Source organism: Numenius arquata, chromosome 16 (genome assembly GCF_964106895.1).
Source record: "Numenius arquata chromosome 16, bNumArq3.hap1.1, whole genome shotgun sequence".
Classification (NCBI taxonomy): domain Eukaryota; kingdom Metazoa; phylum Chordata; class Aves; order Charadriiformes; family Scolopacidae; genus Numenius; species Numenius arquata.
In genome coordinates, this window is record NC_133591.1 from 17,244,164 (window position 1) to 17,258,676 (window position 14,513).

Here is a 14,513-nt window from a genome sequence, read left to right on the forward strand (position 1 = left end):
CCCCATCCCTGGAGGGGTTCAAGGCCAGGTTGGATGTGGCTTTGAGCAACCTGGTCTGGTGGGAAGTGTCCCTGCCCAGGGCAGGGGGTGGCACTGGGTGGTCTTTAGGGTCCCTTCCAACCCAAACCCTTCTGTGAGTCTATGATTCTATGATTAAAACAACACGCAGTTCCAAGTTGATGCTTGTTTTATTAGAATCTCATATAATGATTTCTAAATGTAACATTCCCAATTTATGACACTCAAGGATCAAGATCTCAAAGCTTGTTGCTCTTTTTGCAAAAACTCTAGGTTTTGAAGAAAAAGACATTCTAACCCAATGTCTTCAGTACATTAATGTGAAAATGTACACAAAGTAGAATTTCATTTGAAGCACTGAACAGCTGAGACAAGCAATGTGAAAAGCTGAATTACACAAGAAACAATACCACCCGACATCCGTGCTACCAGGTTACCTTTCCACAACAATCAGTACTTCCAGGTCAGTTCTTTCCACCAAAAAGGTGCTGTAGTGGCGAACAGATCATGCTGGGGAAACAACAACAGAAAGAGCACATTATACTTCAAATGTTTCTCTGAGAGTTGTAATAACACGCTCATTTATGTCCACCAGAAAGACACAACCCCAGTGCAAAGTAATACAGAGGAAGACTGAAAAAATAGAGGAAATATAAAGAATAACTTGTGCCACGACGGTCTCGTTAAAGGCACTGGCACACATTATGATTAACAAGGAGTTTTAATTCTTCCAAAACTAACTCAAACCGACAGTCAAACCAACAGTCACTGCTGATGTTCAACGTGTGCTGCACAGGGAACAGAACGCTCCTGCGGGTACAGCTCCACAGCTTCAGAGCACTCCTTCGGGCAGCAGCGCCGAGCAACGCTCTGCACAGCTACTTTAATTAGAGTTTCGAAGGGTGTCTTTGGCAGTCAAGGTTACCAAGGCCACAGTTGCTGAGTTGCCAAATAAAGGTCCTGCTTACCTGGACAGGACTGAAGGTCCATCCCGGGAAGGCCCCGTTAGAAGGGGAGCGTTGAAGCCCTTTAGAAATGGGGCCAGAGGTGACACTCCTCAGCTGATAAAAGCCCCACTGGATGGGGGCTGGGACTGGGATCAGGAACCCTCCCGTGGGGAGGTTTTTTCCCAAAGGCAATTCACAAGAGGAGCGTTTATTGGGAACGTTGCCCCTTACCACAGGACATCCCTGAAGGTTCCTTTGCCCTGGGAGACTTTGGTTTAACCACAGAAAAGAGGTGGCCGTTTTTCAAGCTCATGTAGAATCACCTGAACTGCCAGAACCAGACACAGGCTCCCACACAGGCTCGCACACAGCCATGCCTGCATCTGCTCAAAGCTGCAGGGTCAGTACCTTCTCCAGAACTTTGAGACACCTCTTCCTTCGGACTCTGTGCTTCCTTTGTTCACCGTTGGGTCCCTTCGCTGCAGTAGCTGCGTTGCACCCTCAGCCTGGGCGGTTGCTGGTTTCTGTTCAAGGTCAGATTCCCCAGGACCCCCTATAAGGAACAGAAGAACAAAACCACAAGCTGGCTCTCTCCACACTCCCTGCGTACCGACGGCAGACCTCGATGCTGAGAGGGGGGGCCAGGCTCCGAGGGCCATGACCCTGGGAGGTGTTACCGCCATCCCCATGCAGACTGGTTTGGAGGTGGGCTCCCATCTCAGCCTCGCTCCGTGGGCGAGAACGTGTTACGCGGAAAAGAGTCTCAGCCAAAGTCATTGCTGACCTACCACTTTACGGTGGTTCTAATGCCTAATCTCACATGCTGGAAAATACCAAACACAATTTTAAAAGGAAAACTAACACCGACGTCATCCTTACAGCTTTGGAGGCGATAGGACCAATTTGAATGGAACGAGACAGGAATTCCTTACTTACAGAAACTCTCTTGCTTACAGCCCACGCTAAGGGATGCTGGACTAAACTCATGCTCCTTTTCTTTGGAGGAATTCTGAAAGGAAAAGGAAACCAAGAACCGTCACACCATGTAACATTCTGTTGCGCAGGAGATTTTTCCTTGTTTGCTTGCTCTAAGAACTAAAAGGCAAGGTCTACTCTCTTGTTCTGTGATTTTCATTTCTTTTCCTGCTACTAGGAGGACTTTCTTCACCAATCGATTTCTACCTCGCCCTCCTCAGGACATTCCCAAGCCCAAAATAAAGCTGCAATTCATTGAGTAGACTTTAACATAGCAGATAGTGAAAGAACAGCAGCAGCTATGCCATAGACAGAGATTTTAACAAAACACACAGAGGTGCTGTGGGAGATGACAGCCACTGGGCAATACAGGCCCCTAAACATCAGGCCTGCTAAGGCACGGGCACAGGAAATGGAGTAAGTGGGAAGGGACAAAAGTGAAAAGTGCCAGAAGCAAGAGGTGAGCCAGGGATACCCATGAGGAACGCTATCAGCAATACAAAGGACCACAAACAACAAAATTGGCGTGTAAGCTTTGAGAAAGAATAAACCAACTTTGTCATAGAGAGAAGAGAAGAGAAGAACTGATCCACTCCCTGATGGTGTTTCTCTTACACTAAGCTCAGGTTCACGCAAAATTCCGGACTGTAGATGGCCCGAGATCTTTGCAGTTTAGTCTCAGAGCATTAACTAAGTTAGGAAAATTATCTGCAGTGACAGTCTGAGCGTCTCTCAGTTCTCTTTTCTCTTTCTTTGGCCGCTCCTGGTGCCCTCGGTAAGTGGGAAGCTGTGTAGGCTCCACACCGCTCATCCTGACCAGACAACCTGCTGTCCAGATCACAGGCCGAGAAGGTGTTTGGATGGAGCTGAAAATGCAATCTACTTAACAGCCGTGTGACTGCGGCACTTCCACGCTCCTCCTTCTGGATTGAGTGACCACGTTGTAATGTCAGTCCTATGGGTACTAAGTAGACAGATTTCCTTCATGTTTAACGAGACCCTTCCCTTTTTGAGATGCCTTCTAAAACACCAGGCGGATCTGGATCCAAAGTCATACGCTGCTGATAAAGTGAACAAGAGCCCTAGAGGAATGATCAGAAGAATCCTGAGGAAGCACAGGAGCTGTGCATATGGTTTTTCCTAAACATAATCTTTTTTCTGATCCTGAAAACTAAAAGAAAGCAAATGGAAAGCACACCAAATGGAAAGCATGTCACAGAAGCACCTGGCTCTAATCTCCTAAAAAAACACATGTAAGGGAAGGGTCATCTGCCCATGATTTCAGGTGGCACTCGTGATACCTGCTCTGGTATTCATAAACACAACAGTTTGTGTCTGGACATCCCTCTCAGCGTAACAGTGCCCTGACTAGTGCAAATTTCAGGTACAAGTCAAGGTGGCACAAGCATCTGTTCTGGAGAAGGTTCTTCTCACCTTAATTGGTATTTGCTGAGCTGACGAGTCATTCTTCATAGTTCCATAGTTTACCTGGAAAGAGCTCAGGATGTCCTCCCACATTAGTTAGCACAATATGAGGTATCGGTGAAGTCTGCCACCTGCCACATTGTTTCTCAGCGTCCAACACGCTCACCTAGAGCTCCAGCTTTCGACGACTCTAATGTTTGGGAAACTCAGGCACTGTCCAAGGAGCAGAGGCATTCTGGAGACAGTGGCTACAGCAAAGTGGAATATCAAAAAGCATCTTTCAGAGGATGACCCTTATCCCACCAAAAGTGCATTTGGGGCACCTGAGGAAAGAAGCCAGAAAGGGCACGCGTAGAGACCTGCCACTAATCCTGCAAAGGTAAGCTGAGGGGGGAAAAAAGGGATACAGGTTTTAGAGACAAAGAAGCCTACTCGTTTGAGAGAAGTTCTTCTGTACTGAATGCTCCTGAGGAGTTACCAGGCAGTCTCCTTCCTCTCTTGAAAATCCAACAAACCCGATAAAAAACCCTCTTCTGAAAGGAAGTTTTGGGCTTACAACAAAGTGAGGGCCGTTTCAATACAGGAGTTTATCTGGGCAGGCTGAAGGTAACCATGCAACTAGTAGCACCTGAAATCGCAGGCCATTGTATCTGCAGTGAATCCCTGCAGATCAATTATGCTGCGGTTGGACCTTTGGAACCAGATCTCCAGGAGCAAGCAGGCAGTATGGCTTGGCCACCTGAGATTTCAAGCAAGCCCACACATGGCATTTGCGTAAAGGCTCAGCCAGTTGTGGAGAGGTCCAGAAGGTTCCTGAAATGGGGGCAGTACGTCATCATGCAGAAACACGCAGAAATCCAGGTATTTGATGCAACTGTTCACCTCCCAAGGAACAGGGAGAGAAGAAGTTGTTCCTTATATACCACCAGGAAACTTCCTTTGTGGACAAACCCAAGAGGAATGAGTTTGCCTTCTCGTAAAATCCTCTCTCTGAAGAGCTGGAGCAGGAAAAAGGCCAGGAAGGTGAGACTGTGGCAGGGATTTGAACTAAATTAGAATGGGCATCAGTGTCCAGAAAATGGATGAAACACACTGGGACATTTGGGAGGATGGGCAACAGCCAGGAGCAGGAGAACAGGGGTGTCAGTGAAGACCCCGTTTCCCAAAGGCTGTGCCCAACAGCAGCTCTGTCAGAGCAGCCTTTAGCTGTGAGCTAAAAGAGAAAGAATCCTTCCCTCCTGACAAGGTCTCTGGAGAACAATGGGTTTAGAAAGCAAGTGACAATCCCTCTGGAACAATCCTGTTGTAAATCTGCCTTCCGATGCCACAGTGAGAAGAGGCTGTTTCAAGAAGAGGGAGATGCTGCAAGGCCATCAGCACCAAGAAAGGACACTGGTGGGGAGTGGCAAATACTCACGCTGGAGCCAATGCCAAGGTGTCAGCACCCACTGTTGGCCCTCCAGGGAGTTCTGCACAAATGGGCATGGGAGGGAAAAGAGGACTGGAGTCTTGAAGACAAGGCAGGGCATCCTTCGGGTTCATCTCCAGGAGTCTGAGCTCACCCCTACAGCTCAGAGCTCAACAGTCAGAAAAGCTCGTGTCGTCTCCCAGGAAAATTCATCCCTTGGCTAAGTCAGGAATCACAAATGCCTCCATGCAGGCGATGCAGGTGATAAGGAGAAAAAACCTACATGAAGGCATTTTTATCCTTGCCGCTTTAAGAATTTAGGACTAAACAGATACTGTTATCTCTTTCTGAATATTCTGTAGCTTACCATTTCACATCCATGCTTTGCTTTACTCATATGGTGAACACAGTCGGTTCCGGTTCTAAAAAGAGGTCAGAGAAGGAAGAACTGAGTTTACAAGAAGTCACAAAAAGGAAGCAATCTTGTAAATGGCTACTCCGAGTATTTTATTAGAAATCAGGATTAGTACCTCTAGCCAACAACATAGATACTGTTAATCTATATTTGTTCTCATGCTTTAAAGTCTCATTTCAAAAACAAAAATAGGCACTCATTCCAGTATCAGGCTTTCTGCTTTTCTAGTAAAACCAATAAGCAGTTAAAGAGGAGAAAAAAAGCATTACATGACCTGGAAAGGGGGATGGGCAGCAAACTCAGAAAGCTGCAAATCCTATAAGGTTACTGACACAAAGAGAAGGGCAGGGCGCAAAGAACCACAGAAAGATCTTACAAGACTCGGTCACGGAGCAATAACATGGCAGAGGAAACTCTGTACAGAGAGGTACAAAGTGACCCACGTGGGGAAAACCAACCCTGATTTGCACACACAATTGTCCTGATCGGTGTCACCGGGGAGGGACACACTGGGGAGGGATCTCTCAATCCTGGAGATTTGGAGAGCTCAGCTCTCAATATTACCCCAAGAAAACACGAATCCAAATGCCCCGTGAGGAGCTGTGACCAAAACAGCTTGTCCAAACAGAAAAAAAGATCAAGAGGTGATGACTGCCAAACTGGATCATGAAAGAGCCTTTTATGGCCTTGTATTTTAGGCATCTACAACCCATGTCTTGGCAAAAACAGATTAGAAAGCATTCTGGATCCTGGTCTCATTCTTCACCCATTTCCACGAGTTTTATTGTGACTAGAAACTGATGGGAGAGACGGAAATTAAGGACTACATTTATATGAGCAGGAAAAGGCTTCAGGCTTCTCCCGTTCTAATCTCTGCATGAAATACACCTGGGGAGTGGGAAGAATCTAAGGCACCAAAGGAGATGATTTGACATGGTCTGTCCATCGCCATGGAAGGGGGAAGGTGATCATCCGATCACACCACCGGATCTGGGACTCTCTGCCAGATACCTGTGAATGTTAAGTACAGACACAAATTGTCTTTTTTTAAAGCTACACTCCAGCTACACTATAACTAACGATGGGCCTGCCTCTGGAAGGTGATCGAGAACTCAGCCTGAAGTCAGCCAGCATGAGCCGGCATTGCGCCCTCGTGCTGAGGGCGGCCAACAAGCCCCTGGGGTGCATTAGGAAGAGTTTCGCCAGCAGCTCGAGGGAGGTGATCCTTCCCCTCTGCTCAGGCTCCTTCCCCTCTGTGGGCTCCGTCCAGACAGGGCTCCCCAGGACAAGACGGGTACTCAGTGGGGTGAGCCCAGCAACGGGCAACAAAGATGATGAAGGGACAGGAGCGCTTTTCATATGTGGAGACGTTGGAAGAGCTGGGATTGTTCAGCCTGGAGAAGGCTCAGAGGGGATCTCATCAACATATACCAGATGGGAGGGAAGAAAGAAGAAGGAGACAGGCTCTCTTCAACAGCGCCTTCTGGCAGGACAAGAGGCAAAGGGCACAAATTGCAAAACATGAAATGAAATCTGAACACAAGAAACAACTTTCTGACTGCAACTGTGGTCAAGAACGGCAACCAGAAACGGCCTACAGAAATTGTGGCATCTCCACCCTTGGAGTCCACCTGAAGGGACACATCCTGGGCAACGTGCTCTGTGTGCAACCCCTCCCCATCAAGCAGGAGGGGTTGGACTCAATGATCTCAAAGGTCCCATCCTACCGCAGTGATTCTGTGAAATGCCCAGAGAGGGACCTCAGCCTCAAGCGGTGAGGCAGCATTCACCAGCCGACCCAGAGGAACAGACTGGCCTTCAGCTGGAAAACTGCTCCCAGTTCTTCCCTCCCACCCCCAGCTCAGGTGCGTGAGCCAGTGCCCTGCTTTGTCACCCTGCTGAGGTCTCACCCCACTGTGATTCTACAGAGAACGTGAACACAAAGGAGATCAATAGGGAGACCCCTAGTTAACGGCACAGGAGCCTGAAAGCACGGGACAACTTTCTCCAAACACGGGCAATGCTGCTTAGGTCCTGTCACCTATGGAAGAGAAGGAAGAAGACAAAAGGGATCACCCAGGCATGAAACCGGAGGAAGGTACAAGAGACATTAAAAATTCTGGTATGTGCCCTAGAAGTCTATTTTGCAGCCAACTGACCTGTCCGTACCCAACCGCGGGCATGAGGTCTCTGCTCCGACTTCCACTCTTCTCCTCTTCACCTTTTCTTCCACTGCAGGACTTTCTGATGCTTCATTGCTTCTCTTGACCTTCAAAACATTGCAAACTTGGTATTGATAGCATTTGATTTTGACTTTTCTAGTTTAAAAAAAAAATCCAGAGTTAATATACATTCCTATTTTGCAAAATTGTTCATGTTTATACAATAAAGACCAAAAAAACGCTTCTGCCTTATTCAAACAGAAGATGAGCACTGAGGCCATCCAGAGAATTATGCTCAACAGTTCTCAACAAGAAATACTGCTTGCCAGAACACACTGTTTGCTCCACCTTCAGAGGAGGGCTGAGGAATGCCATTAGCAGGAATGTAATGCTAGCAGAGAGAGCAGGAGTTTCTTTTGGGGAATTTGCACAGGACGTATTCACTAATTCACTCCATTTTTAGACACTCGGATCAAAAACAAACCTACCCGGAGCTCTCATTAAACAAAAACTTTCCAAAGAAGCTTAACTTTGTTGTTTACGACACGGCACCAAGGAAACTACTTAATGATTCAGCCATATTGACCTCCTCCTACAGACTCTCACAGTGAAGAAACCATTTGACAGCTCGGCTCAGAGTTGTAGAAAACACATTTCACTGCAGCCACCAGGGCCCTCGGCTCCTCAGGCAGGACTTCATTCAAAGGCTGATGGAACCAACAGGATGATTTCTCCCAGCTTGGATGGTTACAGGTGAGAATTCAGTGCCACCTCACAATGCCTGACTGACACCCAGAAAAAGGAGAACTAGAGCATTGCCTGGATCTCTATTCTGCTTCTCCACACTATTTAGAATATAACTTTAAAAAAAAAAACAAAAAAAAAAACAAAAAAAACCAAACAAAAAACACATAAAAAACTTACAAGTCCATCACTGCCCTTGTTTACTTCTTTACCTGTAACAGAAGTATTATAAAATTTGGTGAATATTTGGTGACTGGACTTTCTTTAACCAACTTAAAAGTACATTTTTGCATTGCACCTCACTTTTGGCAAACAAGATAAACTCCTCAGAAACCATGCTGGACTTGCATATGATATATTGACACTGAAAAACTGCAAACGCAGCTCTTTCACAGTTAGAATTCCTGGCTGGGAATACCCCATGTCAATGGGATGGGGACAGTTGCTTTTCTTGAAGAATTAAAGGAGTCTTCAGAAGAGAAGAAGGAATGAAGAACTGTTGGCATCACTGTATTTTAGGCACCAGAGGGAAGACACAAGGACAGCCTGAGCATGGACTCCCCAGAATATTGGCCAGCCAACCTCTGGTGCATGGCATCCATACGTATCTTCCTGAAGGAAAATCCCTGCCAACAGAAACTAGAAACACCAGTGCCTGAAAGTAATAGCACATTATGCTGTGCATAATTTTAGAACAGAAATGTACAACCGTTGCAGAGTGCGATTCAATACTGGAGCAAGGTGTACAGGGAAGTGACTGAATTCTCCACCTTTAGGAATTTTTACATCCAAAGATGGTATCTTTGACAGGGGCTGCTACACGCGAGCAAATGGGGGAGACCAAGGAATGACCGCTTCTCCATTTTACAAAGGAGACCACAATATCTGCACTAAGCAGTCACAAGAAAAACCAGCAGCTTTTCACAGGGACCAATAATCAGAACAGGAAACAGTAAGAATAACACTCGGTTTTCACAACAGAGGAGGTTAAATGTGGTGTCCCACAGAGGTCTCAGCTGGGGCCTGAGGCTGCTCAGGGAATTCACCGAAAACCTGGAAAACGAGACACTAGTGAGGCGACAACATTTGCTAATCATTATTACCATTATGACTATCATTATTTAGAAAAAAAAAATGCATTCTTTCTTTAGGACAACAGAAACAAAGAGCGTGAAGTTCAATGTCAACAAACGTGGTCAAGCACAAGGAAGAAAAACATGCAGCCCATACACACGTACTGGCTCCAGCCCAGCTACTGGCATTACAGAACAAAGGCTGGGAGCTGCTGGGCACAGCTTCATAAAAATACTAGCTGAAGAGTCAGCAGGGGTAGAAAAGGCAGAGAGATTCAGGAAATTTTAGAAGGGCAATACAGGACAAAAGAGAACACGCTGTTCTGCTCTCTCTCAAATCCACAGCACAGCCACGCTGCACACAGGTTTGCTCCCTCCAACTCAAAGACACGGTAGATGAAAGGAAAGGGAAAAGCAAGACACAGATGACAGATGTTTCCAGAAATTATCCAAACATAACCATAGTGACTTACCACAAGATACGTTCTGCTGGAATGAGTTGAGTTCCAGATACATAGTGCAAATGTAGGGATAAGGCACAAGATGGACATTCTCATGTTTGAATCTCATCTTCGATACCCTCTCCCATTTACTCCAATCTGAGAACGATGCTAAGGCTTAAGAACACAGCACTAACGTTTCAAAGGAGCAGGCGCCCTGATGATGTCTTCTGGTAAGGCTTCACAAGTCACACCACCTGGCATGTGCGTGTAAGGCAGCACATACAATCCATCAGTAAGAACCGTATGAAAAACCACTAGTGACACATTACAAGAAACACTCATCCCGGTGACCCTCTCCCAGAGCTCCCACTCACCCACAGCTTGTGAGTAACTAAGAGTTATGCCCCAGCAAGGAGCCTGACACACAGGCTGCAGGACAACTCATCACACCAGGCCTCTGAGCTCGCAGTTCTCACCAGGGCCCAGTGCTGGCCAAGCACGGGGATGGATTTTCGAGTTCTAGAAATACAAGTCCATGAATCAAACTCTCCTCAAGCACGCAGGCAAAACTGGCTGAGCTTTAGTGAAGCAAACCAACAAGCCCAACATTTGTTTTGGTGCTTCCCGTCTGACGATGCTCTCGGCCACCTTCTCTTCCTGGCAGGAACAGGAGTAAGTTGCTCTCATCACCTTCTGACAGAGAAAGAGGATGACCTCGTTCTTGCCTGCTTTTATAAAGCGTGGCAATGGGGCCATCTTCCAGGACTGGAAGGGAATGCCTTGGAGGAGGAAACACCCAGATGTTCATTACTCCTGGGCACCCAGAACCACGGGAGGGGATACCAAAGGGCCTGATCTGATTCCCAAATTGACACCCCTTAGGACCGAAAAGGCGTCTCATTCAACCAACTTACTTTTCTCTTCAACAAGAGCCTCATGACAGTAACTTCTTTTGAACCCTTTACAGCAACTACGATATTTAATCCTAACGTACCTTATGAGAAAACTACTGCCGTCTTCTCGACTTGTGGCCAACGTTGCTGAGACTGCAAAGAGCATTTGACATTTTATCAGCCTTTTCAAGAAATGCACGAGCTTTGCTTGCAATCACATTAGGTGGGATTCCTGTCCCTTTAGATACACGTGTTCATTTTCTGTGGCTAAATCTGATTCGGAACACAGAGGCACTCAGCTCAAAACACTGCAAAACTCTCTTTTCACATCAGTTCTCAAGTGAAGGCAACACCTGAGGAGGATCTTCAGCTGACGTAAAACTGCAAAGCGCAAAGGCTTCACACTCCAGCTAAAGATCTGCACACTACCAGGCACGAATGTTGAATTAAGCAATGCCCTTTGTCTTGCAATTCTCTTTTACAGGTAGGAAAGACAGGATACACGGGAAAATGGTGAAGTGGTCTGTAGAAAATGGATGTAAGTCATCAAGATTTCCAAGGATTACTCGAATCGCTTCCTGGAGAGGCCAGAGAAAGAAACAAAGGAAGAGTATTAGCAATATAGCCACAATTCGACTGTGAAGTACAGTTTCAAGGCGTGGGGAAAATTTAAAATTACTTTACAGTTTGCACGACTCGTGGAAGAGCAGGTTCTAGATATTTTGCTTTTCCTCCTCCCCTTCTTCTCCGCACTCCCTCCCATCACCCAGAGTGCGCTGCACTCACAGACTCACAGACATTGAAGTGAATTAATATCTTAATCTTGAAGTAACACAGAAGCATCACTATGAAGAGGGAAAGTGTGCTTTGAAATTTAAGAAGTTTTACACTTAAGAAGTCTCCTTTTTGCCAGCAAAACACAGGTAGCATTGACCTGCTTCGAAAATAAACATATTCCTCTTTTTCTGCATATCGACTCAATTCAGTTACAAGGGAACTGCAATTCGGCCCCAACTCACTCCTGCTTTACAAATGGGAAACTTTTTCTAGTAATACCTTTCAATATTTTCAAAAGTGAAAGAGAAAAAAAATTAAATTATAATTTTTTGTATCAATTAAAGTCAGCACATTTTCTTCAATAATATTTATAATGCTATTACTGTACGCTGAAGATTTTTCTTAAAATTAAGTAAGGAAGCATTCTGAAGCAGGCAGTATATTTGTCTCATTTCCTCAGGAATGGCAGGGACTTTCGTCTGTCTCAGGAAGAAGATGACGCCAACAGGGCTCATCAGTGGTCACCAAGTACTGGCATCATTCAAAGCACGTCCACTGGTTCCAGTGGCTCCTCAGTTGGGAGGGAAGCATGTGCAATCGAGCGGTAGATGAGCTGCTGCCAGGCTCGCTCACCAGCAGCACCGCAGCTCCTGAACCAACAGGAGGGAGTGACAGCTCGTCTGGCCTGAGAAGCTAAAAGCACTGGCCAGGTCTGGGGCTGAGAGCCGAACCGTGGGAAAGTGCTGCTGCAGGATGAACCTGAGCAGGAATCGGAAAGGAACGGGGTGCAACCAGCTCGACAAATAGGCAGCTCCATGGGTCCAATTTTAACAGTCAGTAGCTTCTTTGAAATACTTCAAATAAAAACCTTACTTTTCTACATTAATGCTGCCTGTTGATGGCATTTTTCATTTATGTCATTTTTTTCACCCTCGTACTCTCCAGAGAAGTTCCCCATTACTCTCACTTGAAACGCTGCATTTGACAAAATGTCCTCAGTCCCATAACAAACATAAGACTTGCTTAGCTCAACATTCAGAGAAGGTCCCAGGGACCTGCTCCCTCTCCTACCTCTAGCTCCTGGACAGCACTGTCGGTGGTGTTGAGATCAGGAGCGCTGTGAAACAAACAGAGAGAGTTCATCCCAGCCCAGTCAAAGAGCAACGGAGCGACAGTCCTTGTAAAGAGTTTAAACACCTACAATTCCCATTGCACAGAGAAAATACTTTGCAGACAGATGAACTCCCAATTTATTGCTTGTAAAAGATATCCATTATTCCACGAGGACTGTTTCTCTTTGGTTTTCTGCCCCTTTATATTTTGTGTGAGGAGATCAGATCTTTTCAGTCCATCCTCAGTAACCTTTAGGACAGGGTTGTTGACCAGGTGCCCTCAAACCAGTACCTGTCTTCCAGCCTATGGCGATGCCATTCCACTCAAGGGCCTACAAGAAGGAACCAGCAGGACACGTCTCTTAATCCCCTCCACGGTGCAAACCTGCCGAGGAACGGGCCTTCACAGCACTGGAGCTAAGCCCTGTGATGCTGGGAGCTGTGTATTGCCTGCAGCAAACTCTGCACGTCTTTTGTAAGCTGGCTTCTCCAACTTGTTTGCTGCAAGGTATCGGCCAACAACAAAATGCAGAGGGAGAGAGAAGGCCTTAAGGAAAATCCAAATCCATCAAAAAGCAAACAAATCACATAACTGTTACTTGGAAATAAGTAAATACAGTGGAGCGTAAGGAATTATGGCATGCGAGTATTCTCTGGTATATGCCCCGGGAGGCAGCCATTCTCACATCCTCCACATTCAGGGTCCCCAGCCAGAACTCCAGCAGAGACGAGAACTTGCCTTCCTCTTCGGAAAGGCTCTCTCCTTGCTTGATAAAGAGCAAGTCAATGACAGGAATTACACAGCACAGCACGACAGACATCACCCACCCAAGAATTAGGCTGTGGTCACGAAGTCTTCAGCAATCAGCAGGGAAACACAATTCAGGAGGGGACATTGCCACGGCGATGAGGAGACGAGGGTGGAAAGAATGGAAGAAAGCAAGGCACCACCCAGGGTCTCACGCCAAGGGTGTCAGACCTGCTCTCTGACTGCCGGGGACTCGTCGGTTGGGGGGAGTGTGAGGGGGTGGGGAGGAGGGAGGGTTATTTTCTTTTAGGTCTGGAGTGTGGACATTTGTCTTCCCAAGTAACTCTTAGGTGTGACGGAGCCCGGCTTTCCTGGAGATTAAACACCCGCCTGCTGATGGGAAGCACCGAAGGACTTCCCGATTTCGTTTGTGCACACGGCTTTTGCTTTACTTATTAAACTGTCTTTATCTCAACCCACTTTATCCTTACTTCCACCCTTCTGATTCTCTCCCTCACCCCACTGCGGGACACTGAGCAAGTGGCCACGTGGGGCTTAGCTGTTGGCTGGGGTTAAACCGTAACAAAGGCTCTAGAGCTTCTCAAGTAAACACTTACAAAATCATAAAACGCTATCAGTAAAAACAGCCTCTCGTTCCACTGAAGCACAAAACCCAGACGTGGCAGTGACACAGGAGCATTTTATACAGCTCAAATTAGTCTCTCAGGCCAACGTTCAGCCTGTGCGAGTGCAGCAGCGACTTTTAAGCGACCGCTTTCATAGTTAGTGGAAGAAGGCAGGACAGAGGAGCCCCCAAACCTGAGTTTTGTGTCTCGTATTCACTCACTGCAACACGCAGCCATCGCACCCAGGCTGACTGTGCCTTTCCCACACTTACCTGCTGAAGTTGCCGTACCGGATTTTAAATTTGTACACAAGCCCGCCTGCATGAAGGAACCTTGTTTCAGGCAAGGGATAGGTAAATGGTTTCAGTGACATCTTTCCTCCTTCCTGGATGTAGCCTAGGGGAGCAGGAGAGTCAAAAGTCAACGACTAAAAGCCTTCACCAGATCTCACGCTGTCCTACCAGAAGAAAGGATGGTGAGCAGGGATTCCTCATCTGCAGGGAGAACAGGCCTCCCACCAGCCAGAAAATCGCGGATTCAGGTGTCATTTCCAATAAAGCAGAGCGGTTTTGAGCAGGATTCGAGGACAGACTTCCAGCCGACGGCCACCCGCCTCCAGCCACACTGCTCCGGCGATGTCCCCACCAACGTCCTCGAGGCCGACAAGGCCTCTCGCCCCGGGGGATGTCGACGAGGCCCCGGCAGGGCCGTGTGGCAGCCCAGGACCGACCCCGGCCCTCAGGGACC

At 47.0% G+C, this 14,513-nt stretch overlaps 1 protein-coding gene across 1 annotated transcript; it reads right to left on the bottom strand.

Moving 5' to 3' along the window:
- Nucleotides 1–482: 482 nt before the first annotated feature.
- Nucleotides 483–14,139, bottom strand: LOC141472617 (membrane-anchored junction protein-like). The gene is made up of 10 exons (XM_074159769.1): nt 14,039–14,139; nt 12,352–12,397; nt 11,006–11,081; nt 9,641–9,766; nt 8,275–8,306; nt 7,348–7,457; nt 5,141–5,195; nt 1,902–1,974; nt 1,374–1,518; nt 483–528 (listed from the first exon to the last, which is right to left on the bottom strand). Exons 1-10 carry the CDS (start codon nt 14,137–14,139, stop codon nt 483–485), a joined length of 810 nt encoding a protein of 269 aa, XP_074015870.1.
- Nucleotides 14,140–14,513: the final 374 nt, after the last annotated feature.